At 64.5% G+C, this 27822-nt stretch overlaps 1 protein-coding gene across 3 annotated transcripts in view; it reads right to left on the bottom strand.

The window, feature by feature from the left end:
- Positions 1-27822, bottom strand: part of ZNF609 (zinc finger protein 609) — a 53690-nt gene that overhangs the window by 13428 nt on the left and 12440 nt on the right. For 2 of the 3 annotated variants that reach the window (XM_054168910.1, XM_054168908.1), the window contains exon 2: positions 21069-21932. In XM_054168910.1, coding sequence (XP_054024885.1) covers positions 21069-21815 — 747 coding nt within the window. In that variant the 5' untranslated portion in view covers positions 21816-21932. The remainder of the gene's footprint in view (positions 1-21068; positions 21933-27822) is intronic. The other variant, XM_054168909.1, reaches the window with a different exon arrangement.

Raw genomic sequence — 27822 nt, 5'->3', positions numbered from 1 at the left:
GAGGGGCAGCAGCAGCAGCAGCAGGGGAGGGGCAGCAGCAGCAGCAGGGGAGGGGCAGCAGCAGCAGCAGGGGAGGGGCAGCAGCAGCAGCAGGGGAGGGGCAGCAGCAGCAGCAGCAGGGGAGGGGCAGCAGCAGCAGCAGCAGGGGAGGGGCAGCAGCAGCAGCAGCAGGGGAGGGGCAGCAGCAGCAGCAGCAGGGGAGGGGCAGCAGCAGCAGCAGCAGGGGAGGGGCAGCAGCAGCAGCAGCAGGGGAGGGGCAGCAGCAGCAGCAGCAGGGGAGGGGCAGCAGCAGCAGCAGCAGAGGGGCAGCAGCAGCAGGGGAGGGGCAGCAGCAGCAGGGATGCAGCAGCAGGGGTGTGCCCTGTGCTGGATTCTCTGCTCCTGCTCTGGCAGGGGGCTTGGAGTGGCAGCTCTGCAGAGCTCCCTTCCAGCCCCTGACCTCCTGTGAAGAACACCCCTGAAGAACCTGAGTGTAACCAGGGGACCACAAAGAGGGATGCAAGGAAGCCAAAGTGACCCCAATTGACCCCCAAGCCAAGAGGCAGCGCTGGAGGAGCAGCAGCAGCAGCAGCACCTCCAAAAGCAGCAAGGGAAGAGGTCAGAAGATGAGGCCCTGGGCAACCAAGCCAAGATGAGAGGTGCCCAAGCCCTTGGCAGGGGGCTGGAGCAGACCATCCCTGAGGTCCCTTCCAGTCTGAGCCAGCCTGTGAGGACATCCAAGGCTCCAGAGGCAGAGTCCCAGCAGGGGACACCTTGGGACGGCCTCTTGCAGGGGCAAGCAGGGAGGGATGGGAGGTGCAGAGCAGTGGAGGACAAAAGCCTTTCCCCATTCTATCAGCGACCTCCCTGCCCCCCCAGGCTGAAGCAAATGCCTCCTGTGCCCCCTGTGGCCTCCAGGCCAGCAGGCAGCCTCCAAGATGACTGAGCCAGGGGCCTGCTGCTCTGGCTGAGCATCTCCTGCAGCCCATGGCTGCCACTCCTTGCCTGGATCTCATCTGTCCCCCAGCCCCAGCTGCTGCAGCAGTCAGCCCCACGCCTGTCCCCGCCAGCAGTCACCCCAGGCTCAGCCTGGCAGCTCTGGCACAGCCTGCAGCAGAGGCAGGGAGGAAGGCAGTGACCCAGGCACAGCTCCTGGCTGGGGAACACTGCTCCTGAGCTGGGGACAGCAGGCACAGAGGGGCCCCAGCTGCCAGCCACCAGCCCAGCCAGCTGCACCCTTCCACCACCCACCCTGCACACAGCCCTCACAGCATGCTCCAGAGATCATCCAGCCCAAGCCTCTGCAAGGGGCAGCTCACACAGGGACACAGCCAGGTGGGGCTTGAGGATCTCCACAGCAGGAGACTCTACAACCTCCCTGGGCAGCCTGCTCCAGGCCTCCAGCAGCCTCACACCAAGGAAGTTTCTCCCCATGCTGAGCTGGAGCCTCCTGTGGTTGAGTTTGTGTCCACAGCCCCTCCTCCTGTCCCTGGGCACCACTGAGCAGAGCCTGGCCCCATCCTGCTGCCAGCCAGCCCTCAGCTATTAAGAGACATTGATCAGATCCCTCTCAGCCTTCTCCTCTCCTCTCAAACTAAGCATCCAAAGGCTCTAAGCCCTTCCCCCTGAGAGCTGCTCCAGGCCCTTCAGCATCCTCCCAGCTCTCTCTTGAACTCTCTCAGCAGTTCTCTGCCCAGAGCCCTGCCTCACCCTCCCAGCACTACAGCTGCTTCCCAGGCTGGCTATGGCCATGCTGGACAGGCAGTGCCAAGAGGCCAGCCCCAGCTTGGGCTTTCAGTTCCAGCACTCCACAAGGTGTGAAAGACCTCCTCCTCCTCCCTGAGGAGGCCAGGCTGGATGAGGCCTTGTGCAAGCAAGGCTGAGAGGTGCCCCTGCCTATGGCAGGGGGTTGGAGTAGATGAGCTCTGTGGTGGTGAGAGCAGGAGGATGCTCTGGAGCGTGGAGAGCAGCCAAAGAACCCAGCAGGGAGGGCTAAACACCTCCTGCTTCCTCCACATCCACCATCCCCAACCTGGTGAGCCTTGGCCCAGCTGAAGCAGACAGCACCAGGCCTGCACACCAAGGGCTGGTCCTCAAGCAAAAGCAAACACACCTGCTGCCAGAAGCCAGCCACCTCTGCTCCAGCCTGCCTGCACCCTGGGGAGCAGCCCAACAGCAGCCACCTGCCCAGGCCAGGGCAGACAGCCCAGCTCCTGCCCTGCCTCACTCACCTGCCCCTCTCCCCAGGGACCACAGGGCTGTGGCCCACTGCTGCAGCCAGCCAGGGCGGGGACCCAAGCTGGTCCCCAGGGCTGCAGCTCCCAGGGGCAGCAGAGGCTGCAGACACATCCCTGTTTCATTGCATCAGCAGGCACTCAGCAAGGAGCAGCAGGGCACTGGGGAGCAAGGGATGCAGGGAGCCAGGGGAACCATTTGCTGTGTGCCCCAGGAGGGGGGCACCAGCCCAGGCTCTGCTGCAGCTGCCCTGGCCTGCACCTCCAGCACCGCCCCTGCCGCCCCCAGGCCTCTGCTGCGGCCTCCTTCGGGGTCCCCCTCAGCCCCACGTGGGGGTCTCTGACCCCTGCCCAGGCACAGACCCTCCCACACACTCCCCAAGGGCCCAGCCCTGGCTGAGGCAAACACCACTGCCCAAGGGCCTGGAGGTAGAGCTGGAGCTTCCCCCAGCACCTGCCAAGGTCCTGCAGCTCCCACCCCCCATCCCTGCCCCCCACTGCAGCCAGCACAGCTCCTCCCTGGCAGCCACCATCCCTCCCAGCCTGCAGGGCATGCCCCCAGGGAGCCAGCCTCCCACAGCAGCCTGGCAGGGCAGCAAAGTGCCACTGCCACAGAGCAGCACCCCAGTGCCAGGGGCTGTGGCTGGCACTGCCAGGGCCTCAGCCCCCAGCAGCAGCTGCTTAGGGCAGGGCCAGAAGGCAGCGGCAGCCACAGCTGAGCAAAACCTCGGCAGGAGGGAAGCCCAAGCTGGAGCTGCTGAGCCCGAGCTGCGGCTGCTGAGCCCGAGCCGGGGCTGCTGGGACCCAGCTGGAGCTGCTGAGCCCGAGCCGGAGCTGCTGAGCCCAAGCTGGGGCTGCTGAGCCCGAGCCGGGGCTGCTGAGCCCGAGCCGGGGCTGCTGAGCCCGAGCCGGGGCTGCTGGGACCCAGCTGGAGCTGCTGAGCCCGAGCCGGAGCTGCTGAGCCCGAGCCGGGGCTGCTGAGCCCGAGCCGGGGCTGCTGAGCCCGAGCCGGAGCTGCTGAGCCCGAGCTGGAGCTGCTGAGCCCGAGCCGGAGCTGCTGAGCCCGAGCCGGAGCTGCTGAGCCCGAGCCGGAGCTGCTGAGACCCAGCTGGAGCTGCTGAGCCCGAGCCGGGGCTGCTGAGCCCGAGCCGGGGCTGCTGAGGCCGAGCCGGAGCTGCTGAGCCCCAGCCGGGGCTGCTGAGCCCCAGCCGGGGCTGCTGAGGCCCAGCCGGGGCTGCTGAGCCCGAGCCGGGGCTGCTGAGCCCGAGCCGGGGCTGCTGAGGCCGAGCCGGAGCTGCTGAGCCCCAGCCGGGGCTGCTGAGGCCCAGCCGGAGCTGCTGAGGCCCAGCCGGAGCTGCTGAGCCCGAGCCGGGGCTGCTGAGCCCCAGCCGGGGCTGCTGAGCCCGAGCCGGAGCTGCTGAGCCCGAGCCGGGGCTGCTGAGGCCCAGCCGGAGCTGCTGAGGCCCAGCCGGAGCTGCTGAGCCCGAGCCGGGGCTGCTGAGGCCCAGCCGGAGCTGCTGAGCCCGAGCCGGGGCTGCTGAGCCCCAGCCGGGGCTGCTGAGGCCCAGCCGGAGCTGCTGAGGCCCAGCCGGAGCTGCTGAGGCCCAGCCGGGGCTGCTGAGCCCGAGCCGGGGCTGCTGAGCCCGAGCCGGGGCTGCTGAGCCCCAGCCGGGGCTGCTGAGCCCCAGCCGGGGCTGCTGAGGCCCAGCCGGAGCTGCTGAGGCCCAGCCGGAGCTGCTGGGACCCAGCTGGGGCTGCTGAGCCCGAGCCGGGGCTGCTGAGGCCGAGCCGGAGCTGCTGGGACCCAGCTGGGGCTGCTGAGGCCCAGCCGGAGCTGCTGAGCCCCAGCCGGAGCAGCAGGCCCGGGAAGGAAGGCAGCCTGAGGAAAGCAGCCATGGCCATCAGCCACCAACCAAAGCTCTGCAGCCTGCTCACCCAGCCCTCCTCCTCAGCAGCAGCAGCAGCACACCTGGCGGCTCCTGGAGCTGCAGGACAGGGCAGCAGGTGGGGCGGCGGCAGGGGCGGCGGCAGGGATGGGGCAGGGATGGGGCAGCAGCAGGGGCAGCAGCAGGGGCTCCTGCTCTGCAGTCAGGCTCCAGGGTGGTTCTGTGCTCTGTTCAGGGAGGGCTGTGGCCTGGCAGAGCTCAGGACCCTGGCATGCCCCCAGCTGGGGGGGGGAGCAGGGCCTCCATCCCAGCCCCATCACTCTGCACCAGGGCCTGGGCCACCCCCCAGCCACTGCTGCTGACTCCTGGAGCCCGGGGCCAAGCAGAGCCCAGGGCCAGAGGCCAAGCCCTGCTCCTGCTGGTGCCCTCTGCACCCTAAGGGGCTGGCTGCAGCCCCAGCTAAGGCTTGGAGGAGAGGCAGTGAGGGTTCCGTGCCAGAGAGCCGCCGGCGGCAGCAGGGAGCTGGCAGCAGGGAGCTGGCAGCAGAGGCTTCTCCCACAGGATACCCACGGGAAGAGTCCACTTGGCACCCAAGGGGAGATGCCACACCAGCTCCCTGCCTTGAGGGCACAGCTCTGGAGAGGGAGGCCCAGAGGCACACAGCCCCCTGCCAGCACAGGGCTGCCCCTGGGACACTTCATCACAACTGCAGCAAACCACAGAACCAGAGACCTCTTTGGGCTGGAGAAGGCCTCCAGGCTCAGCCAGGCCAAGCTCAGCCCAGCCCCACCATGGCCACCACACCATGGCCCCAGCTGCCATGGCCACAGGGCTCTGCAGCACCTCCAGCCAGGGGGACTCCACCACCTCCCTGGGCAGCCTCTGCCAGCCCCTGACCACTCTGGCACCAAAGGAAGTCTTCCTCCTCTCCAGCCTAAGCCTCCCCTGGCACAACTCCAGGCCAGTTCCTCTCCTGCTCTCACCTGAGCCTAGGGAGCAGAGCCCAAGCCCAGCTCCCTGCAGCCTCCTCTCAGGGAGCTGCAGAGAGCAATGAGGTCTCCCTCAGCCTCCTCTGCTCCACACCAATCCCCCCCCAGCTCCCTCAGCTGCTCCTCCCCAGCCCCTTCCCCAGCTCTGCTGCCCTTCCCTGGCCCTGCTCCAGCCTCTCAGTGTGCTGCTGGCAGTGAGGAGCCAGAGCTGCAGCCAGCACTCAAGGTGTGGCCTGGCACAGGCAGTGCTGAGTGCAGGGAGCTCTAAAGCATCCAGGCACTGCTGCTGGGGACCTGCAGAGCTCTCAGCTTGAGCTGGGGCTGAGTGGTGACTCCCCTGGGCCAGCAGCACCAAGATGTTAGCTCAGCCTGCCCAGGCCTGGTGGCATTGCTGCTGTGGCCTCTGTGCCTCTGTCCTGAGCAGCTCAGCAGCCAGGGGCCTGAGTGTGACCTCACAGAGTCCTGCAGTGGCTTGGCTTGGAAGGGACTCCCCAGCCCTCTTCTCCAGACCCTTCCCCAGCTCTGCTGCCCTGCTCCAGCCCCTCAGTGTCCCCCTCTCAGTCACCCTGCTTGCAGTGAGGGCCCCAAAGCTGAACCCAGTGCTCAAGGTGCAGCCTCAGCAGTGCCCAGCACAGGGCACAGTCCCTGCCCTGCTCCTGCTGCCCAAGGCCACGATGAGCAACCTCCCTGTAAGAAGGCTGGAGCCAGGCTGGGGCTGGTCTCTTCTCCCAAGGACCAAGTGATAGGACCAGAGGAAATGGCTCTGAGCTGCACACCGGGGCAGGTTTAGGCTGGACATGAGCAGAAACTCCTTCACTGCAAGGGTTCCCAAGCCCTGCCCCAGGCTGCCCAGGGAGGTGGCTGAATGCCCACCCCTGGAGAGCTTTCCAAGAGGCAGAGCTGTGGTGCTGAGCTGGCAGGGCTGGGTTCCCAGCTGCCCTGGAGGAGCTGCCCCAGCCCCAGCAGTTCTGTGAGCAGCAGCAGCTGCAGCCCAGGCAGCTGCAGGGGGCTTGAGGAGCAGCAGCTTCTGCAGCTGCCAAGGCCTCACCGACTTCTTTTGCCTCCCTCCTGCTCTCCTCAGCGATTCCCAGCCACAGGCAGCTGCCACCTGCTGCTCCCCAGGGGTCAGGGGTGGCAAAGGCTGCTCCAGAGCTTGTCTGAGAGCTCTGCAGGGCAAGAGCCATGCAAATCCCCTCAGCTCTGAAACTGCTTCACCCACAGCTGGGAAACCAAACCAGGGGGGAAGAACCTCCAGACATGCAGGCCTTGAGACTTGGAGGAAGACTTTCCCAGCCCCTGGGCTGTGCCAAATGCCTCAGAGGATGCCCATGTGCCAAGGAGGGCACAGTCAGAGAGCCTCCAACACACATGCAACAGCTGAAGCCCCCAAACCATTATGAGCACTGGAGAGGAGGAAGGAGCTCCTGGAAGAGAGGCTGGGGAGACACTGGCACAGGTTGCCCAGGGAGGCTGTGGCTGCCTCCTGCCTGGAGGTGCTGAGGGCCAGGCTGGATGAGGCCCTGAGCAGCCTGTGCTGGTGGGAGGTGTCCCTGCCCATGGCAGGGGGCTGGAGCTGGCTGAGCTCTGGGGTCCCTTCCAACCTGAACCATTCCATGGCTGTATGAACCTGAGCCAGTCACCAAAGCCAGCCCAAAGCAACTCCACCACCCTGAGCCTTGCAGGGCAAAACCAATCTGGAAGAGCCAAACTGCCACTGACTGTACCATCACCATCATCATCATCACCACCCCCAGCTACACCAAGCTGTGACAGTTCAGAGATTCACAGAATGGTTTCTGTCTCACCTCCCACCAGCACAGGCTGCTCAGGGCCTCATCCAGCCAGGCCCTCATCACCTCCAGGCAGGAGGCAGCCACAGCCTCCCTGGGCAACCTGTGCCAGTGTCTCCCCAGCCTCACTCACAACAATTTCTTCCCCCTCTGCACTCTCAGTCTCCCCTCTCCCAGCTCAAAGCCATTGGCCCTCAGCCTGGCCCTCCCAGCCCTTCTCCACAGTCCCTCCCCAGCTCTCCTGGAGCCCTTCAGCTGCTGGGAGGCTGCTCTGAGCTCTGCCTGGAGCCTTCTCTTCTGCCGGCTGCACAGCCCCAACTCTCCCAGCCTGGCCCCACAGGGGAGGCTCTGCAGCCTCTGCTCATCCTGGTGGCCTCCTCTGGAGCCTCTCCAGCAGCTCCAGGTCCTGCTTGTGCTGGGGGCCCCAGAGCTGGAGGCAGTGCTGCAGGTGGGCTCTGAGCAGAGCAGAGGGGCAGAATCCCCTCCCTGTGCTGCTGCTCTCCCTGCTCTGGCTGCGGCTCAGCACTCAGCTGGCTCTGGGCTGCCAGGGCCCAGTGCTGGCTCCTGGGGACTCTGTCACCACCTGCCCCCCCCAGCTGGGTGCTGAGAGGTGAGCATGGCTACAGCAACAGCTTGACTCTTGTGTCCCAACCCACTCTGGAGTCAGCAGCTGCATGGCCAGCCCATGAAGAGCAGAAGCAAGGCCAACAGCAGGGACAGGGACAGGAGGCTCCTCTGCAAGCTGAGACCTCAGCCTCCTTGAGGCCCAGCAAGGACTCTTCCCCCGCACCTGGCAGGAGCCTGGCATGGGGGAGCCAAGACTCCTAGGAGGCTCCAGGGCAGTCCATGCACATCCCCCCCGCTCCACAGCCATGCTGGGGGAGCCAGGGCAGCAGGGGGATGGCTGCTGGCAGCTTAAGGGATTGGAGGAAGGATTAAGCAGGGGCTGCTGCTGGGGCAGCCCTGGGCAGCTCTCAGCAGCCCTCAGCAGCCCAGCAAGGAGAGAAGCTGCAGGGGACAGAGACAGGAGGGGGGAAGGAGGCAGCAAAGCAACAGGGACAGCTGGCATGGCATGGGCACCTCAGCCAGCAGCTGCCCTGCCCACCCCTGTGCCCACTAAACCTGGCACAGCTCTGCAGTGCCACCCTCACCCCACACACAGAGGGCACAGCTCTGCAGTGCCACCTTTGTGGGCCTGGGGAGCCCCAGGGGCAGTAGCCAAGGAGCTGGAGGAGCCAGGCTTGGCTCACCTTGGGGCTCAGCTGAGGAGGGATCTGCATCTGGGATCTGCATGCTGGAGATGCTGGGTGGGAGTCAGCCCCTGGGAAGCTCAGGTGAGGACATTGCAGACCTCAGCCAGGAGCAAAGGTGACCAAAGAGAGAAGGCTGTGGAAGGCCTGGAGGAGGAGGAGGTGGAGGTGCTGGGGCTGGTGGGAGGCCTGGTCTGGAGGTGGGGGAGGAGGGAAACTGCTACCGAGCAGCAGGCAGCAAGGACCCACAGATTCCCAGAGGGCAGCAGGCTGGGAGGGAGCCTCCAAGGGCATCCTGTCCAAGCCCTGCACCCAGCAGGGACAGCCCCAGCTGGAGCAGGCTGCCCAGGGACACAGCCAGGCTGAGCCTGAATGGCTGCAGGGACAGAGCCTCAAGCACCTCCCTGGGCAGCCTGTGCCAGTGTCTCCCCTCCCTCACTCTGCACAACTCCCTCCTAGGGTCCAACCTAACTCTGCCCTGCTCCAGTTCCAAACCACTGCCCCTGCTCCTGTCCCCACAGCCCCTCCTGAGCAGTCCCTGCCCAGCCTGCCTGCAGGTCCCCTGCAGGTACTGAGATGCAGCTCTGAGGTCTGCCTGGAGCCTTCTCCTCTCCAGGCTGCACAGCCCCAATTCACCCAACCAGCAACCCTGTGCTGAGGTCTTCATTCCAGCCCAGAAGGTGCCAGCCCCACTGGATGCCCCCCAGCAGCAGGAGCCACAGTGGGCACTCAGACGAGTGCCTGCCAGCAGCAGTGCACCAGGAGGGGCCCAGATGGCAGGGCTGCTTCCAGCCCTGCTGGGTTGTCACAGTCTCACAGTGTCACAGAGTCACCAAGGCTGGAAGAGACCCCAAGGATCATCGAGTCCAACCTGTCCCCACAGACCTCCTGGCTAGACCCTGGCACCAAGTGCCACATCCAATCCCCTCTTGAACACCTCCAGGGATGGGGACTCCACCACCTCCCTGGGCAGCACATCCCAATGGCTAACAACTCTCTCTGGGAAGAACTTTCTCCTCACCTCCAGCCTAAACCTCCCCTGGCACAGCTTAAGACTGTGTCCTCTTGTTCTGGTGCTGGGTGCCTGGGAGAAGAGACCAACCCCCTCCTGGCTACAACCTCCCTTCAGGGAGTTGTAGAGGGCAATGAGGTGTAAGACCCTTAATGGGAAGATCGTGAGTTCAAGCCTGCAGTGGGCAGTAGTGTCCTCCCTATTCTAGTCATGAGGTCTGTGGTGACAGGTTGGACTCGATGATCTTTGAGGTCTCTTCCAACCTTTGTGATACTGTGACTGTGAAATTTCACCCTTGCTCCCCTGAGCCTCCTCTTCTCCAGGCTAAGCACCCCCAGCTCCCTCAGCCTCTCCTCACAGGGCTGTGCTCAAGGCCTCTCCCCAGCCTTGTTGCCCTTCTCTGGACACCTTCAAGTCTCTCAATGTCCTTCCTAAGCTGAGGGGCCCAGAACTGGACACAGCACTCAAGGTGTGGCCTAACCAGTGCAGAGTCCAAGGGCACAATGACTTCCCTGCTCCTGCTGGCCACACTCTTCCTGATGCAGGCCAGGATGCCCTTGGCCTTCTTGGCCCCCTGGGCACACTGCTGGCTCATGTTCAGGCAGCTGTCACTCAGCACCCCCAGCTCCCTCTCTGTTTGGCAGCTCTCAGCCACTCTGCCCCCAGCCTGTAGCTCTGCCTGGGGTTGCTGTGGCCAAAGTGCAGCCCCTGGCCCTTGGACTTGTTGAATGCCATCCTGTTGGCCTCTGCCCATCTGTCCAGCCTGGCAAGGTCCCTCTGCAGAGCTCTCCTACCCTCTAACTGACCAACCTCTGCTCCCAGCTTGGTGCCATCTGCACACTTGCTGCTGACTGACTCCCTCCCCTCATCCAGATCAGCAATGAAGATGTTAAAGAGGCTGAGGCCCAGCACTGATCCCTGGGGCACACCACTGGTGCCTGGCTGCCAGCTGGCTGTGGCACCATTCACCACCACTCTCTGGGCTCAGCCTCCAGCCAGTTCCTAACCCAGCACAGAGTGTTCTGGTCTAGACCGAGCCCCTGCAGCCAGCAGGGACCTCCTCAGCTGGAGCAGGCTGCTGAGAGCCTCAACCAACCTCACCAGGCCTCCCTGGGGACCAGGCTGCACACACCTGAGGACTCACAGGGATGGACTTGAGGACAATGCAGCAGCCACCATCAGCACAGGAGGTGCCCTGGCTGCAGAGGCCAGGGAGCAGGCAGTGCCTGCCCAGGGAGCAGGCAGTGCCTAGGAGCAGAGCAGGCAGCGCTCCGCAGCCTCCCCAGGCCGGCTGCAGCAGCGGCTCTGCAGCTCTGCTCATTAGCAGCTGGCTCCTGGCAGCCTCCCCCTGCATCAGCTCACAGCTTCTGAAGCCTCTGGGGCTCGCTGAAGAGCTGAGAAGCTCTCTTTACAGAAGCCTCAGCGGGGCAGATAAATGGTGCCGGGGAGCCGAGGTCGTTAGGCTAATGAGCAGCCACAGGCAGCCCGGGAGCCAAGCCACAAACACCAGCGGCTGCCCCGGCTCAGCCAGCCCCAGCAGCCCCCAGAGCTGAGCCAGCCCCAGCAGTGCCCACCCCCACCACGGGGCAGCCAGGGCCAGCAGGCTCACCACCCCTCACCTGCCCGGCAAAACCTCTCCTCAGAGCAGCAGGGCAGCGGATCAAGGAGGTGCTGCCCTCTGCTCAGAGCCCACCTGCAGCACTGCCTCCAGCTCTGGGGCCCCCAGCACAAGCAGGACCTGGAGCTGCTGGAGAGGCTCCAGAGGAGGCCACCAGGATGAGCAGAGGCTGCAGAGCCTCCCCTGTGGGGCCAGGCTGGGAGGGTTGGGGCTGTGCAGCCTGCAGAAGAGAAGGCTGGAGGCAGAGCTCAGAGCAGCCTCCCAGCAGCTGAAGGGCTCCGGGAGAGCAGGGGAGGGACTGTGGAGAAGGGCTGGGAGGGCCAGGCTGAGGGCCAATGGCTTTGAGCTGGGAGAGGGGAGACTGAGAGTGGAGAGGAGGAAGAAATTGTTGTCAGAGAGGCTGGGGAGACACTGGCACAGGTTGCCCAGGGAGGCTGTGGCTGCCTCCTGCCTGGAGGTGTTTCAGGCCAGGCTGGATGAGGCCCTGAGCAGCCTGTGCTGGTGGGAGGTGTCCCTGCCCCTAGCAGGGGCTGGAGCTGGCTGAGCTCTGAGCTCCCTTCCAACATGAACAGAATCAGAGAACCACAGAAACACTCAGGTTGGAAAAGAGCCTCAAGGATCCCCCAAGCCCAACCCTCCTGTGAATCTGTTCAATGGGATACAGCCATGCCCATGTGCCAGGCCTTCAACCCAAGCCAGCCCTGCAGGGGTCCCTCCTGGCTGGGCAGGGAGGGACTCTGCTTCAGAGCCCCCTGGGAGGGGAGCAGCTGAAGATCCCAGCCTGCTCCCCTGGCTGCTCTTTAGAACCCAACAAGAAATCCCACATCTAAACAACCTCTCAGCAGGAGCCAAAACTCAGAGCCTAACCCCATGGTTTGAAGTGAAGGAGGCCAATTTCCTCCTCTGCAGCTCTTGACACCTCGGCTGCCTGCCCCCTCCTCGGCTGCCTGCTCCCCCCCTCAGCTGCCTGCCCCCTCCTCGGCTGCCTGCCCGCCCCTCGGCTGCCTGCCCCCCCCATCTCGGCTGCCTGCCCCCTCTCCTCGGCTGCCTGCCCCCCTCTCCTCGGCTGCCTGCCCCCCTCTCCTCGGCTGCCTGCCCCCCTCTCCTCGGCTGCCTGCCCCCTCTCCTCGGCTGCCTGCCCCCCCATCTCGGCTGCCTGTCCCCCCCCCCTCGGCTGCCTGCCCCCTCTCCTCGGCTGCCTGCCCCCTCTCCTCGGCTGCCTGCCCGCCCCTCGGGTGCCTGCCCCCCCATCTCGGGTGCCTGCCCCCTCCCCCCGGCTGCCTGCCCCCTCTCCTCGGCTGCCTGCCCCCCCATCTCGGCTGCCTGCCCCCCCATCTCGGCTGCCTGCCCCCCCATCTCGGCTGCCCCCCTCACGTCCCTCCCCCAGCAGCAGCTCCCAGGCCGATAAGGAAAGGAGCGGTGCAACTCCCAAGGCCTCCCAGCTCAGCCCTGTCAGCAGCTCTGGAGGTGGCTGACTGCAGCATGCCTGCAGAACAGAAGCCACAGCAAGAGGAGCAGGCAGAGGCAGCAGCTGCCTGCCCACCCCCAGCGCCGCCCCGGCCGCAGCCCTGCGGACCCAGGCCGGCGAACGGCTCCCGCCCCGGGGGCTCGGCACCAGCCCCCACCCCCCAGGTGCTGGGCTGCCCACACCCCCTGAACAGCCCTGGAGAAAGCCAAGTCAAGGCAGCTCCAAAGGGATGGAAAGAGCAAGCTTTGGAGGGGCTGGAGACCACCAAGTGCCGAAGCTCTAAGGCCAAGGCAGGGAAGCCCCTGCCGGGCACCGCCTGGCACAGCCAGGCCAACGTCACCACCTCACCTGGGGAGCATGGGGCTGAGGGCAGCCTCACCCTGCCTACCTCCCACTCTGGGACTTGGCTTCCCAAGCCACCATCTCAGAGCCCTCTTCATCCTTTCCTTCATGGGGAACTTGGGGCAGAGCACCTCAGGTTTTGCCTACACCTTGCACCCAACCTCTGGACACTTGGGGTGGCAAAAGCTGGTTTCATAGATTCACAGAATGGTTGAGTTGGATGGGACCTTGGGTTGGAAGGGACACCCCTGCCATGGGCAGAGACACCTCCCACCAGCACAGGCTGCTCAGGGCCTCACCCAGCCTGGCCTGAAACACCTCCAGGCAGGAGGCAGCCACAGCCTCCCTGGGCAACCTGTGCCAGTGTCTCCCCACCCTCACTCACAACAGTTTCTTCCTCCTCTCCAGTCACAGTCTCCCCGCTCCCAGAGTAATTGAGGGACTGAGAGGGTTTTGAGGAGCTCGGGGGTCAGAGCACACTTGGAACGTGTCGTATGGGAGCAAGACACAAAGAGCTGCTTGGGGCAGGATGAGAGCAAGTCCTGAGCATGGGGAGCAAAGCTGGAAGCTCTGAGCAGTGTCAGCCAGCTGTGCTGGTGCCACCAGCAGCCAGTGAAGGAGAGGAGGACAAGCAGCAAGGGCCAGCAAGAAGGTGGCGACGGCTGGGACAGCGCCGCAGAGCCGGAGTCCTTTCCACCCTCCAGCAGGGCAAGGCCAAGCAGCAGCACAGGGCTGGCAGCCACACCTCCACAGGCAGACTGGGAGCCAGCCCTGGTGGGCTCCAGGCTCTGCAGGGAGCAGGTGTGTTCAGGTGTGAAGCTGGGAGCAAACACAGCCCCCAGCAGGCAGGAATGGCCCCAAGGGAGACTACAGCTGGCTCCTGCCGGCCCTGGCCCTAGCAGAGGTGCTGCCTTCCAGGAGGACCTCACCTCCTCAAGCTGGAGCCATCCCAGCACCCCTCCACCCCAGCCCTCACTGCTCCAGCCACTACCAAACCTCACCCCTCCCACCTACACAGGCTACAGAAAGCCTGCAGGGGGGAGAAGGAATGGGTGGGGGGCAGCCAGCAGCTGGGGCTCAGGCCACATTCTGGCCAGGCCAGCACAGCCACACTGCAGCTCTGCTGCCATGCACTCAGGGCAAGGTCTGCACAGACAAAGCCACTAAGGCCATGCCACAACCTGTTTGGAGCAGGCAGGCTGCAGGGATGTGTTTTGGGGCATCCTTCCCTCCAGGGCAGCTCCCCCACTTCCTCCACCACCATCTGACCTCACAGCCACTGCCCCAGCACCACCTCCCACACCACATTGTCCTCCAGCACAGCCAGAAGTGCATTTCCAGCCCAGATTTGGAGCCTGGCCTCTGCCACATCCCCCATCACTGAAGGCATCAGGTTGGGAGGGAGCCTCCAAGGGCATCCTGTCCAAGCCCTGCACTCAGCAGGGACAGCCCCAGCTGGAGCAGGCTGCCCAGGGACACAGCCAGGCTGAGCCTGAATGGCTGCAGGGACAGAGCCTCAAACACCTCCCTGGGCAGCCTGTGCCAGTGTCTCCCCTCCCTCACTTTGCACAACTCCCTCCTGGGATCCAACCTAACTCTGCCCTGCTCTAGTTCCAAACCACTGCCCCTGCTCCTGTCCCCACAGCCCTCCTGAGCAGTCCCTGCCCAGCCTGCCTGCAGGTCCCCTGCAGGTACTGAGATGCAGCTCTGAGGTCTGCCTGGAGCCTTCTCCTCTCCAGGCTGCACAGCCCCAGCTCTCGCAGCCCGTCCCACAGGCGTGGTGCTGCTCTGCCGAGGGGGTCTTACAGCACCCCCTGCCCACTGGGCCAGCCAGAGCAGGAAGGATATCTGCCACATCCATCGAGTGGGCTGAAAAACCACACCAGTGGCTTCCAGGGCTGATCCCAGCCTCCCGGCTGTCCAAAGCCGTGACCCAAGGCAGGCTTTGGAGCAGAGCTGAGCTCCAGCAGCTTGTTTGCCTCTGCCTCGTCTGCGGCGGCGTCGCATCTGGACTCTCGTCAGCAGAGGAGAGGAGAGCACCCCCCGGCAGAGAGGCGGCTGAGGCGCCCTGCTCCCGCCCAGCCGCTCGCCATCAAAACAAAGCCCGGGCGGCACTCAAGAGCCGAGAGCCTCCTTTTGTTCGCTGCTGCCAGCCCCGGGCCCGCCGGCTGCGGCGCCCGGTGCCCGGCGCGGGGTGCCCGGCGCGGGGGGGCGAAGGGCGCCGGGGAGCAGGGCGCCGCCGCCAGCGGGGAGCAGGGCGCCGGGGAGCAGGGCGCCGGGGAGCAGGGCGCCGCCGCCGGCGGGGAGCAGGGCGCCGGGGAGCAGGGCGCCGGGGAGCAGGGCGCCGCCGCCGGCGGGGAGCAGGGCGCCGGGGAGCAGGGTGCCGGGGAGCAGGGCGCCGCCGCCGGCGGGGAGCAGGGCGCCGGGGAGCAGGGCGCCGGGGAGCAGGGCGCCGCCGCCCGCGGGGAGCAGGGCGCCGGGGAGCAGGGCGCCGCCGCCGGCGGGGAGCAGGGCGCCGGGGAGCAGGGCGCCGCCGCCCGCGGGGAGCAGGGCGCCGGGGAGCAGGGCGCCGCCGCCCGCGGGGAGCAGGGCGCCGGGGAGCAGGGCGCCGCCGCCGGCGGGGAGCAGGGCGCCGGGGAGCAGGGCGCCGCCGCCCGCGGGGAGCAGGGCGCCGGGGAGCAGGGCGCCGGGGAGCAGGGCGCCGCCGCCGGCGGGGAGCAGGGCGCCGGGGAGCAGGGCGCCGCCGCCCGCGGGGAGCAGGGCGCCGCAGCTCTGCTCACGGCCATTTTGCTCCCTCGCAGCAGCAGCCCAGAAGGTGCCAGCCCCCCCGAGAGGCCGAGGCCTGTGTGCCCACCGCGGCGGGCAGCACCGGGCTGCCGGTGCATACAGCGGGGCACCAGCTCAGGCTCGGCTCCCTCCCTGCTGTAAGAAACACCCAGCTCCTACTTTTATCACAGCATCACCAAGGTTAGAAGAGACCTCGAGGATCACCAAGTCCAACCTGTCCCCACAGACCTCATGACTAGACCATGGCACCAAGGGCCACATCCATCCCCTCGTGAACACCTCCAGGGATGGGGACTCCACCACCTCCCTGGGCAGCACATCCCAATGCCTAACAACTCTCTCAGGGAAGAACTTTCTCTTCACCACCAGCCTAAACCTCCCCTGGCACAGCTTGAGACTGTGTCCTCTTGTTCTGGTGCTGGGTGCCTGGGAGAAGAGACCAACCCCCACCTGGCTACAACCTCCCTTCAGGGAGTTGGAGAGGGCAATGAGGTCTCCCCTGAGCCTCCTCTTCTCCAGGCTAAGCAACCCCAGCTCCCTCAGCCTCTCCTCACAGGGCTGTGCTCAAGGCCTCTCCCCAGCCTTGTTGCCCTTCTCTGGACACCTTCAAGTCTCTCAATGTCCTTCCTAAGCTGAGGGGCCCAGAACTGGACACAGCACTCAAGGTGTGGCCTAACCAGTGCAGAGTCCAGGGGCACAATGACTTCCCTGCTCCTGCTGGCCACACTCTTCCTGATGCAGGCCAGGATGCCCTTGGCCTTCTTGGCCACCTGGGCACACTGCTGGCTCATGTTCAGGCGGCTGTCACTCAGCACCCCCAGGTCCCTCTCTGTTTGGCAGCTCTCAGCCACTCTGTCCCCAGCCTGTAGCTCTGCCTGGGGTTGCTGTGGCCACCTCCCCACCCCCTCCAAATATCTTTTGGGGCTCCAGGGGCAAAGAGCTGCCAAGGCAACCAGCCCCAGGCAGCCCCCTGCCAGGGGCTCAGCCCACACCAGAGACCTGCCAGGGCTCAGCAGGGTTACATCAAGTAATAGGACAAGAAGAGACAGCGTGCAGGTGCCCCAAGGGGAGGTTTAAGTTGGACATTTGGAGCAATTTCTTCTCTGTAAGGGTCACCAAGGCCTGGCCTAGGCTGCCCAGGGCAGCAGTGGGGTCCCCACCCCTGGAGATGGCTCCCACACCTCTCCCTCCACCTCTGGCAATGGGCACTGGGCTGCCAGTGCCCATTGCTGGCTCCCTGCCCCAAGCCTGATTCCTGCCCCCCTTAGGGGTGTCCCAGCAGCAAGGGCGGCCCCGGCCCCAGCACCTGCTGACAGCGGCGGCCTGAGCAAAGCTCTCTGCTGCAGCCAGCCAGGGCTGCAGAGCATACAGAGAGGTTTCAAGAGCAGAAAGCAGGAGGAGGGGCGCAGAGCCAGCTGGGCTGCCTCTGAAGCACCTCACAAGGGACAAACACTGGCTGCTGAAAGCTGCTTCGTGCAGCCAAGGAGAGGCAGCACAACCCCCTGGCTGCGGGCTGACCGCTCGGCGCTGCGAGGTCATCCAGCCTGGGCTGCAGCCCGGGGAGGAAGAGATGGGCTCTGCCTTCAGCCCCAGACAGAGCCCTGCCTGCCTGCCCAAAAGGGAAGCAGGAGCCAGACAGGGTTATGGGGAGGCCAGGCTGCTGCAGAGCAGAGCCTGGGCTGAGTCACGCTGGGGCCGTTCCTGTTTCGCTCTGAGCGAGCTCCTCACTTCCCAGGGAGGCTCTGCCCCCAGGCCTGCAGGACCCCATCACAGAGGGCACCTCAAGGATCAGCCAGTGCCAACCCCCTGCCATGGGCAGGGACACCTCACACCACAGCCACCTCCAGCCTGGCCTGAAACACCTCCAGGCAGGAGGCTTCCACCACCTCCCTGGGCAGCCTGTGCCAGGCTCTCACCACCCTCATGGGCAACAACTTCTTCCTCACATCCAAGCTGAATCTCCTCACTTCTAGTGCTGCTCCATCCCCCCCAGTCCTATCCCTCCCTGCCACCCCAGAGCAGAGGGGCAGGAGCCTCTCCCTCCACCTCTGGCAATGGGCACTGGCAGCCCAGAAGGCTCAGCTCAGCTGCCCTTGGCCTTCTGGGCTGCCAGTGCCCATTGCTGCCTCCCTGCCCCAAGCCTGATTCCTGCCCCCCTCAGAGGTGTCCCAGACCCCTATCCCTCCCTGGAAGGGAGCCTTCTCCTCTCCAGCCTTCACAACCCCAAGTCTCTCAGGCTGTCTCCAGAGCAGAGCAGCTCCAGCCCTCTGCTCCTCCTCCTGGCCCTTCTCTGGACACCTTCCAGCCCCTCCTTCACCCACTGAGGCACACCTTGGAGGAGCTCTTCAGTCTTCACTCGCCCTTTAGACCCCACACACCGCCTGGGGGCATCTCTGCAGCTTTCAGGAAGACAGGAAAAGCTCAGCATAACTCCACCTCATCCCCTCCACCCTGTCCCAGCCACCACACCATGCTCAGGCTCCTCCTCAAGATGTTCAGCTGCCTTTCCCCCTCATGACCACACAGGGACCTTTCTTCTCCTCGCCCACAGCTTCCCTGCCTCAGAGGAGGCCATGTGTCTGCCCCCAGGAGGCTGACAGAGCTCAGCTGTTTCCTCCTGAGCAGAAGCACAGCCCTTCCCTGCAGGTCTGGATGCTAAATCCCCTCTTCAAAACAAGGCCCAAGCCTCCAGATTGAGCCTTCATCAATCTGGACAAGAGCAAGGGCAGAACCATTCTCCCAGGCACCTGTACAGAGATGATCAAACACACTGCTTGGAAAGTGGCTTCCAAGATGACCTTGTTCCAGAGCCCCCAGGTTCCCAGCCTGCAGGGTTGCTCAGAACCCCAAACCACCTCACCTGGAACCTCTCCAGGGGTGGCACCCCCACAGCATCTCCCCATCCCCAAGCTAAAACCTGTGCCCAGTTAACTCACCCTCTTCCAGTTTCATCTGCCTCAACAGCCCTTGTGATGTACTGAAAGGCCACCAGAAGGTCTCCCTGGAGCCTCCTCCTCTCCAGGCTGAGCTATTCCCAGCTCTTCCAGCCTGGCCTCACAGCAGAGGGCTGCCAGCACTGCTGTGGCCTCCTCTGGCCCTGCTCCACCAGGTCCCTGTCTGTGCTGTGGGCTCCAAAGCTGCCCCAGCAGAATGCCCTCCCTGCCCCTGCTGCCCAGGGTGCTGAGTATCAGCACAGGGCTGGCCCTGGGCTGGCAGATCTTGGTGCTGGCTCATCTCCAGCTTTGCATCCCCAGGTCTTGAGGGCTGCTCCCCTGCCCTCCATCCCCCAAGGCCACATTTACCCTGGGGGCTGCCCAACCCAAGAGCATGACCTCACAACTGGCTTTGGTCAGGCTCCCCGAGGTTCTCAGCCTGCCAAGTCCATGATGTTTGGTCCCTGTCTTGGTAATCCCCCCTCTGCCTCTCCCACCTGCAAAAGCTTTCTGCAGCTCCCCCAGTGCACCAATCAACACTCAATAGTAAAACCAAGCCACCCAGGGCAGCAGCTAAGGTCAGCCAGCCCCAGTGCTGAAAGAGGCCAGCAGCAGGTGGCTAGGAAGGAACACAACAGGCAACACGTGGAGGTATTGCCCAACCCACTTCCCAAGCTCCAGCCCTCCTCAGGCCTTTCCCAAGCCAAAAGACATTGCCCTGTACACCCTTGCCATGGGTTCCCCCTCCACACACCCACTCAGGTGCCCCAGAGCATCAATGAACCTCCAGCACCCACAGCTTCCTGCAGCAGCACTCAGTCCATCGTGGCAGAGAGCAGGAGCATCTCTCCCTGCATTCCTTCCCTCTGCTTCTGCTGCCAGAAGGAATAAGGACACCACACATTCTCTCCTTCAGCCACCTGCCCCAGGAGTCTTCCTCTCAAGCTCAGGAAGTGCCAACCTACTTAGCAGTTCTCCTCCCACCCTTCCTGCTCAACCTGCTCTTTTGGCAGGTGGAAAAGCCCCAAACATCTCAACGTCAAGCTGGCCTCAGCACTCTCCAGATGCACCCAGCCCTTCCTGGTGCCCAGCACCACCATCCCCAGGGCCAAGCAGAAGCCCTCCTAGGGCCAGCTGCAGCCATGGGGATGCACACCCCAACACCTCCCAGCTGCACACCCCACCAGCTGCAGCCATGGGGATGCACACCCCAACACCTCCCAGCTGCAGCCATGGGGATGCACACCCCAGCAGCTCCCAGCTGCAGCCATGGGGATGCACACCCCAACACCTCCCAGCTGCACACCCCACCAGCTGCAGCCATGGGGATGCACACCCCAACACCTCCCAGCTGCACATCCCAACAGCTCACCAGCTGCAGCCATGGGGATGCACACCCCAACACCTCCCAGCTGCACACCCCAACAGCTCCCAGCTGCAGCCATGGGGATGCACACCCCAGCAGCTCCCAGCTGCACACCCCAACAGCTCCCAGCTGCAGCCATGGGGATGCACACCCCAGCAGCTCCCAGCTGCACACCCCACCAGCTGCAGCCATGGGGATGCACACCCCAACACCTCCCAGCTGCACACCCCAACAGCTCACCAGCTGCTGCCATGGGGATGCACACCCCAACAGCTCACCAGCTGCTGCCATGGGGATGCACACCCCAGCAGCTGCCAGCTGTTCTCCCAACACCCCAGCAGGTGTTGATGGCAACAGGGCTGAGCAGCCCCAAGCACAACCAGCCACACACTGGTGGTGAGGCTCACCCTGGGCACAGAGCAGCCACAGCACACCTGCAGCTTCTGCTCCAAGCACTCCAAGGCTTCCCCCAGCCAAGCCCCGAAGTGACAGCAGCCACGGTGATCATGACTCAAGCTGAGCCACACCCAGAGCCAACCACCACTCAGATGGACAGACAGACAGACTGCTGGCAGAGCTTTCAGCCCCTCTGGTGACCCAGAGGAGCAGCTCGGTGGGCTCCGAGCTGCTGCACGCTCGTGGAGGAGCAGCAGACCAGCCACAGCAACCTGCTGGCCTGAGGCTGTCACCAGCAGTGGGCCAAAGCCCATGTACCAATGGCAGACCAAGGAAGGAGGAAGCAGCTCCTGGGAGCCCTGCACCATGTGCTCAGCTGCACACCCACAGAGCCCTCGGTCAGGAACGCATTGAGGGCTCCTTCTCTGCACATGATGCAACCAGAGAGAAAGAAGATTCCCGTGGGAGCCACAGGGAGCTTTGGCGCTCCGGGTGAAGCCACTGGGGAGCAGAGCACGGCAGCCAACAGACACCCCTGGGAGCTGCGGCAGGCACAGCACTGGAGCGTCACCCCCGGTGCCAGCCCTGCCTCCTCCCACAGAGCACGGAGCTGGAAGGACTTGGAGCTGCTGGGCACGGAAACCGACCCCCCGAGGGCACGGCAGGACGGTGCTGTGACACACGGCCACCGGGCAGCTTGCTGGCACGCAGCTGCCAGAAGCCAGGCGCAGCCTGACCAGTGCCCTCCCAGCACGAGCCGTCTTCACGCCAGGCGCGGGAGGCGCCGGCCGCTCAGCAGTGCCAGTGCCCGGCGGTGCCTGCGCAGGGGTGACCTCCAGAGCGGAGCAGCAGAGCCACCTCCCCCCCGCCGGGGTCTGAGGCCGCTGCCGTCGCACAAACGCACCCCGACAGACCCTGCTGTCTCCGTTCTCCCTTTCCTCCCCGGGGCTGGAGGCAGGGCCCCTCCGCTCCCGAGGGCTCGAACTCAGTCACGCCCCCAGCCCGGCACCGGCCTTACCTTCTCCGCCTTCACCTTCTTCAGCTGCCGGCACTCGCCGTCCCCGTCCTCCAGCTCCGCCTTCACGCCCAGGGGGTTGAGCGCCGCTCCCGCGTCGATCGCTATACTCCCAAGCTGCTCGGCAGCAGCAGGCTCCGGGCCCTGGCCCCCGTCATACTGTCCCACCCTCACCGCCAGGGCCAGGGGCTGCAGCACGCCGGGCTCCTTCTCGGCCGCAGCCCCCGCGCCCTCGCTCCTCTCCTTCTTGCTCTTGGACGAGCCTCCCTCCTTCTCCTTCTTGGAGCCGGCCACGCTGCGCGACGCCTTGGCCGACTTCTCCGAGCCCTTCGGGGCGACGGCGGCCACCAAGCCGCCCGAGTTCGCGCCGTCCCCAGAGCGTCCTTGAGCCTCCTTCTTGCTACCTCCTCCCTCGCCGGGGGTAAACAAGGAGGTCCCCGGGGTCGGCTTGCCACTGTCCTTGCCGCTCTTGCTCCTTTTCGACTTGGATTTGCCCTCCTTGCCCTGCGGGGCCGGCACCGGGCTGACGAACTTGATGTTATCCGGCAGGGTGGCCACGGCGTTGGGCGCCGGCAGCCCCACGTCCTTGGAGCCCGACATCTCCAGCTTCTGCTGATCCTTCTCCAAATCGGCGTCCAGGTCAATGATGAGGTTCCCTACTCCAATGTCCCATTCATCCCCGCTGTCGTACGTCTCCACCGGGTTCGCATCGATTCCTTTCCCTCCGGAAGCTCCGCTGCCCAAGGACATCTTAGAGTTAACGACCCCTCACGGTTCAAGGCTCTTCCCTGCCGCTCCGCGCCCTGGGGGTTACCTACGTCCTCGGGGGGCTTCCAGTGGGGATCTGCCCAGGTGACGGCATCGCTGCTGGAAAGAGCGAAGAGAGGAGAGGGGTTAGGCGGGAGGAGCCCTGGGTGGGCAGCTCTGCCCTCGCCGGCAGCCGGGCAGGAGAGGCTCTGGGCAGGCCGGAACCCCCCAGCCTCCCCAACCCTCCGTCAGGCAGCACGAGGCGGCGGCCTCCTGCCAGCCGCGCCCCGGGCCGGGGCTGCTCCTCCGTGAGCCAGCACAGCAGCCATCTGGCAGCGCTCCCTGCAGCAATAGCAGCCCTGGCAGGTCACAGCTCCGGGCTCCAACAAGACATCACTCACACGTGGCCCTGCTCACCGTGCACCCTCAGACTGGCCCTGGGAGGGAAGGGCGCTTCCTCTCCTGCCGATGTCACCCTGCAGCAGGGCTCCTCTCCACGCCAGCCTCGCTGCAAGGGACAAGAGCCACTTTGCCAGGGAAGTCGAGTGCCTGGGTGGGAAATAAATCCCAGGCTCCAGAGTGCCTGTGACACTGGAGCCACGTCAGAGGCTGCCAAAGGCCGCACGGCAGCGGCAAGTGCAGGGTTTCCATCCCACGCCCCAGCCCAGCTGTGGGACCATAAACCATCACCTCCAACACAACTGGCCACAGCTGAGGACTGGGAAACCCAGGAACAGGTTCCTGGCCTTAACTGGGAGGCATGGGATCAGCCCTGCCTGCCCATGCGATGGCTGACCCCAGCTAGCCCAAAATTCCTCCTCCTGGCTTCCCAGCTCCTCATCTTCCCTGCCCTTAGATCCAGAGACTCACAGAATGGTTGGTAGTGACCTCAAAGCTCACCCAGTTCCAACCCCCTGCCACAGGCAGGGACACCTCCCACCAGCCCAGGCTGCTCAAGGCCTCATCCAGCCTGGCCTGAAACACCTCCAGGGAGAGGGCATCCACAGCCTCCCCGGGCAGGCTGGGGACAGTCTCTCCCCACCCTCACTGGGAAGTACTTCCTCCCCACACCCAGACTAAAGAACTGCAAGTCTTCATATGATGCTGCTGCCTTGTCCCTGATGGGGAGAGGCAAACAAAAAAGGACAGCCACAGTGACCTGTGGAAGCGCCTGAGTAGGTTGCTGAGGTGAGCTGGAGGCAGCTACACAGAGGACAGATAATTACCACTTGACACAGCTTCTGCCCAGCAGCCACCCACCCAGCCCACTCTCCACACAGAACCAGAGAATGGGTTGAGTTGGAAGGGACCTCCAAAGCTCACCCAGTCCAAGCCCTGCACCCAGCAGGGACATCCCCAACTAGATCAGGTTGCCCAGGGCCTCATCCAGCCTCACCTTGAATATCTCCAGGCATGGAGCCTCAACCACCTCCCTGGGCAACCTGCTGCAGTGTTCCAGCAGCCTCCTGGGGCAGAACTTGTTCCTCACCTCCAATGTCAATCTGCTCTGCTCTCATTTCAAACCAATGCCCCTGGCCCTATCACTACATCTCTGAAGGAATCCTTGACCACCCATTTGGAGGCAGCTCCCCTCCAGCAGCTCTGTCCTCTCCCCATCCCCACTGTGCTCTGGGCCTGCTGGCTTCTCGTACTATTGACAAGCAACACCTCAAAACCAGGTGACTAAAAGAGAAATGAGAAGGGAAGAAGAAAAAAAAGAACCACCCAACAACAACAACCGAAAAAACACCACCCAGCAACCCACACACAGAGACATTTCTTCAAGCCCCAGCAGGCAGGAGCCTGGAAAGCAGCTCCATGGTGTGCTTCCAGAGATGCAAACACTGTAAAAATGCCAGGGATTCTTTCATCAGCCAGCCTGCCGCAGCCAGACCATTTTCCATCTGCTCCCCACAGCATCCCAGCCCCGCGCAGCTCCTAACGCCCTCCCATTACCGACCGCCTTCACCCGGCGCCGAGGGCCGTTACCGAGCGCCTCAACCCGGGGCCGGGGGCCGGCAGCATCGCACGGCGCTGACCTCTCCTCCTCGCCGCGGCAGGGAAGTGCCGGAGCAGGAGAGCACTTTGTGCTCCGGCTCCGCTAACAGCTTTCCAAAGCCGCCCTGCGGCTTGCCTCCGCCTCCTCCTGCTCAGCCCCGAGCTGGGGCTCTCCGGCCTGGCTCCATTGCCCTGTCCCTCTCCGCAGCGCCGCGGCGGGTAGCGGCGGGCAGCCCCGGCGGGCACGGCACGGAGCCCGCGGCCGGCAGCGCTGCAGCCGGCTCCCTTTGTGCGGCGGATCCGCGGCGGCTCCTTTGTCCGGGTGGGCAAAGCCGGCACGAAAGTGGAAGAACGAAATGTGCCGCTGCCGACAGGCCCTTCCCGGCCCCGAGGTGAGCCACAAGCCCACGGGGCAGGGCCTGGGAACGTGGCGCTGCTGCACAGGACCCCACGGGAGCGACCGGGACAGGACGAGGCTCAGACTCCAGCCCCAAGGCTGGAGCGTGTGAAGGGACACCGGCAGCTCGGGTCAGAAGGACAGACAGGCAGGCAGACAGCCGTGGAGCTGGCCTGGCAGCCAGGGGAAGGCGCCAGGCAATCTGCAAGGGCTGTATTGCAGCAGTGCCAGCGGTGCCTGCTCTCAGCTGGCCCTGGGAACTCACCTGGCTGGTTCTGCAGCGTGCACAGGGACGTGCACACACAGGGACGTGAACCTCGTTTGTATCTACGGAATAAGGAGAGCAGATGAGCAGGACTTTGGTCTGAAACTATGCAAACAGCAGCGGCGCTTGCCAGTTCCTACCACAACAAAAGGAAGAAGGAGCCCAGAAGTCCGCTGGGTCCCTGCTGATTAGAGAGCCAGCAACAATCAAAGGCTTCCAAAACAAGAGGGGAAAAAAAAACAACAACCAACGTTCACCCTCTAGAGGAGATGTCAAGGGAGCCAGGGCGCTGCTAAGGCGGAAGGAAGGGACCTGCAAACAGGGCAGACAAGAACGTGCTGGGCTTGCAAGAGCAGTGCAGGGGGCGGGGGGGGGGGGGGGGGGGGGGGGGAATAGGCAGCTCAGGATGCACCACTGTGGGACTGGGGGGGTCCAGAGCTGAAGGCTGGGTCACCACTATGCAGTCTGGGGGTGGAGTACCCCTTGAATATCACCCCCAGCTCCATCGCCCCCTCCCCGAGACTCCCACCCCCATTCCCCACTCCCGAGGGCCGGCTCCACCTCTGCAGCTGGAGCAGCGTCTTGGGTCCCTCTCCCAGGCAAGACCCCGAGGGGCAGCCACCCTGCCACGCAGCTGCTGCTTTGGGCAGAGGGGGAACCCTCGGCTCCCACAGCCCCCAGAGGTGCCTTTCCCAAGGCCTGTTTTGCCCGTGCTGGAGCAGCCCCAGGTGCTCTGCAGCCCCTGCCTGCTCCTCAGCCACAAGCCCCAGCGTCTCCGAAAGCAGGCAAGGAGATTGATTCAGCTCTGAACGTGTCCTTCCCCTTACCTCCTGCCATCCTGGGATTGATCCCCGAGCAACATGAAAAGCATGTGCTCACTTGTTGGCCTGGAGACCTGCCAACAAAGCGTTTTAAGAGCAGTCCTGGAGCACAGATCCTACAAGGAGACAGCTTTCTGCTTGGGAATGCTGCACACACACAGCACCAGACATGAATAATTCAGCTCCATTAGGTGCCCGAGACCTCTCCAATCCGCATCCACGGGCTGGGAAGGAGCCAAGCCTATGAAGAGACAGACCTGAAAGTTCACTCCGGGAGCTGCAAGCACACCTAGAGAGAGACGGCTCTCAAACAAGAGGAGCTCGCCTTCAAAAGGCAGCGCGGCGGCGGCGAGCCCCCAGCTCTTTGTGCTGCAACACGTGCGGGGTGCTGGCGGCCCGGCCCGCACCGCCCCCACCGCGGGCCGAGAAACCCAAGGCGGGGAAGGACCTCGGCGCCCAAGGGTGGGGAGGCACAGGAGAAAGGCTCTTCTCCTGGCAGCTGCCAGCCCCACACGTAGGGAGACTGTCTCACGGCCATGTGCTCCAGCCTGCAGCGCTCCACCATCAGCCTCTGGCAGCTTCCAAACCCGACCGACTGCAATTTTCACCCTGATTAACTTTCAGGAATGCCCGCAAGAAGGAGCGGCAGAGATGGGGGGGGGGCAAACCGCCACGACCCGGCTGCGTTTCCCTCAGCGGGGCATGAGGAGGGCAGCAGAGGGGTCTGGGGAGATGGGGGTGACGCTGGAGAGGACACAGACCCCTGCGGTCTCTCCCAGGGAAGGCAAAGGCAGCCAGGGCAGAGCAGCTATGGATGAGCCGCCGGCCCCCGTGCTTCGCCAAGACCCCGAAGGGCTCCCCCCGAGCCGCCGGCCCCGCTCGCTCCGGGGCCCTTCCTCCCGCGGCTGGCAGCCCGCCGGCCGCTCTCCCCATGCGCTGCCTCCGCACAAGATCCCTTTTTGTTTCCTTTTACGACTACAGAGAGCCGGGGCTGGGGTGGAGGGCGGCTGGAAAATACTCCTGCCTTCCCCGAGCTGCCACGCTCGGCTCCCACCGCCACCGCCGCGTTTGTAATCCCCCAGCTGGGCTTGTTTGGGTTGGGTTTTTTTTGTTGTTGTTCAGTAACTCCCATGCCTTTTCTGCAGCTTTCTTTCTAAGATGTTCCCCCTCTCTCCCCGCCCCCTCTCTCTGGAGATGGGGGAGAAGGAGAGGAAAAAAGAGAAAGGTTGAACGCGAGCCAGCTGGCACGCACAAGAGGAGAGGAGAGAGCCGCACAAAGGAGCTTCCTCACTCACTTGCTGCTTTCAGCTCAAGAAATCACGCAGGGGAGGAGGCTTTGCTCTCCCCCATACATCAGTCAAGCCACGGCAGACAAAGGAGATTTACCACGACACCCTCCAGAACTGCCACCCGACGGGGGCAGGGTCCCCCCACGGCCGCCGCCAGCCGCGGGGCTTGCGGGCGAGCTGCCGGCTCGGCTGCGCCGCGGGGCTGCGACCGAGGAGCTGCTCTCGCAGCGCCTCCTCGCCAGAACGCGGGGGGCTCCCGGGGCTGAGCGGGATGGCGCCAGCAAGCTGCCAGGAGGGAGATGGCCGAGCCCAATTTGAATAAAATGGAGCCACCCTTCTTTTTGCGAACATGGAGCGGCGCCCGCGGGGACTACAGCTCCCAGCGTGCACCGCGGCCGCGCCGCCGCCCCGCGCAACTTCTGCCGCCGCTCCCAAGCTCCCGCAGCCTGAGCCTTGACACTGGAAATGAACCTGACGCAGGGCAGCACTCGAGCCGTGAGTCATTCGCTGGCAGCCTGGAGAGCAGCCTGGAGTGTTTCAGGGCAGGCATTACACAAGCAGGACAGCCGAGGTCACTGCCAGAGGCTGCAGGTGGAGGAAGATGCTCCTCACATCCTAGGGGCGCTTGTGGGAGCCTCGCTCCCAGAAGGACACCGAGGGGCTGGAGCAGCTCAAAAGAAGGGCAACGAAGCTGGGGAAGGGGCTGGAGAGGAGCAGCTAAGGGAGCTAGTGTGGAGCAGAGGAGGCTGAGGGAGACCTCATTGCTCTCTCCAGCTCCCTGAGAGGAGGCTGCAGGGAGCTGGGGCTGGGCTCTGGTCTCAAGGAACAAGGACAGGACAAGAGGAAACAGCTTCAAGTTGCACCAGGGGAGGTTAGGTTGGACATGAGGAACAATTTCTTCCCTGAAAGGGTTGTCAAACCCTGGCCCAGGGTGGTGGGGGAGTCTCCATCCCTGGAGGACTTTAGAAGCCCTGGAGAAAGGAGGGCCATGGTTCAGCAGCAATGTGGCAGGGCTGGACTAATGGTTGGACTTGGTGGTCTCAAAGGCCTCTTCCAACCAAACCAATCCCATGACTCTAAGATGGGAGAGGTGAGCAAAAGCCTCTGTGCTGCAGGTGTGACCAGGCTATCATCCCTCCTGGAGAAAAGCTCAGGAGATTTATCACCCCCAACACCCACCTGCTACCGACAACACGCTGCTCAAGCATCAGCTTCACATCCATCACCAGCCCAAGGGTGC

This window comes from Dryobates pubescens, chromosome 17 (genome assembly GCF_014839835.1).
Source record: "Dryobates pubescens isolate bDryPub1 chromosome 17, bDryPub1.pri, whole genome shotgun sequence".
Taxonomy (NCBI): domain Eukaryota; kingdom Metazoa; phylum Chordata; class Aves; order Piciformes; family Picidae; genus Dryobates; species Dryobates pubescens.
This window is presented reverse-complemented; position numbering and strand designations above follow the sequence as displayed.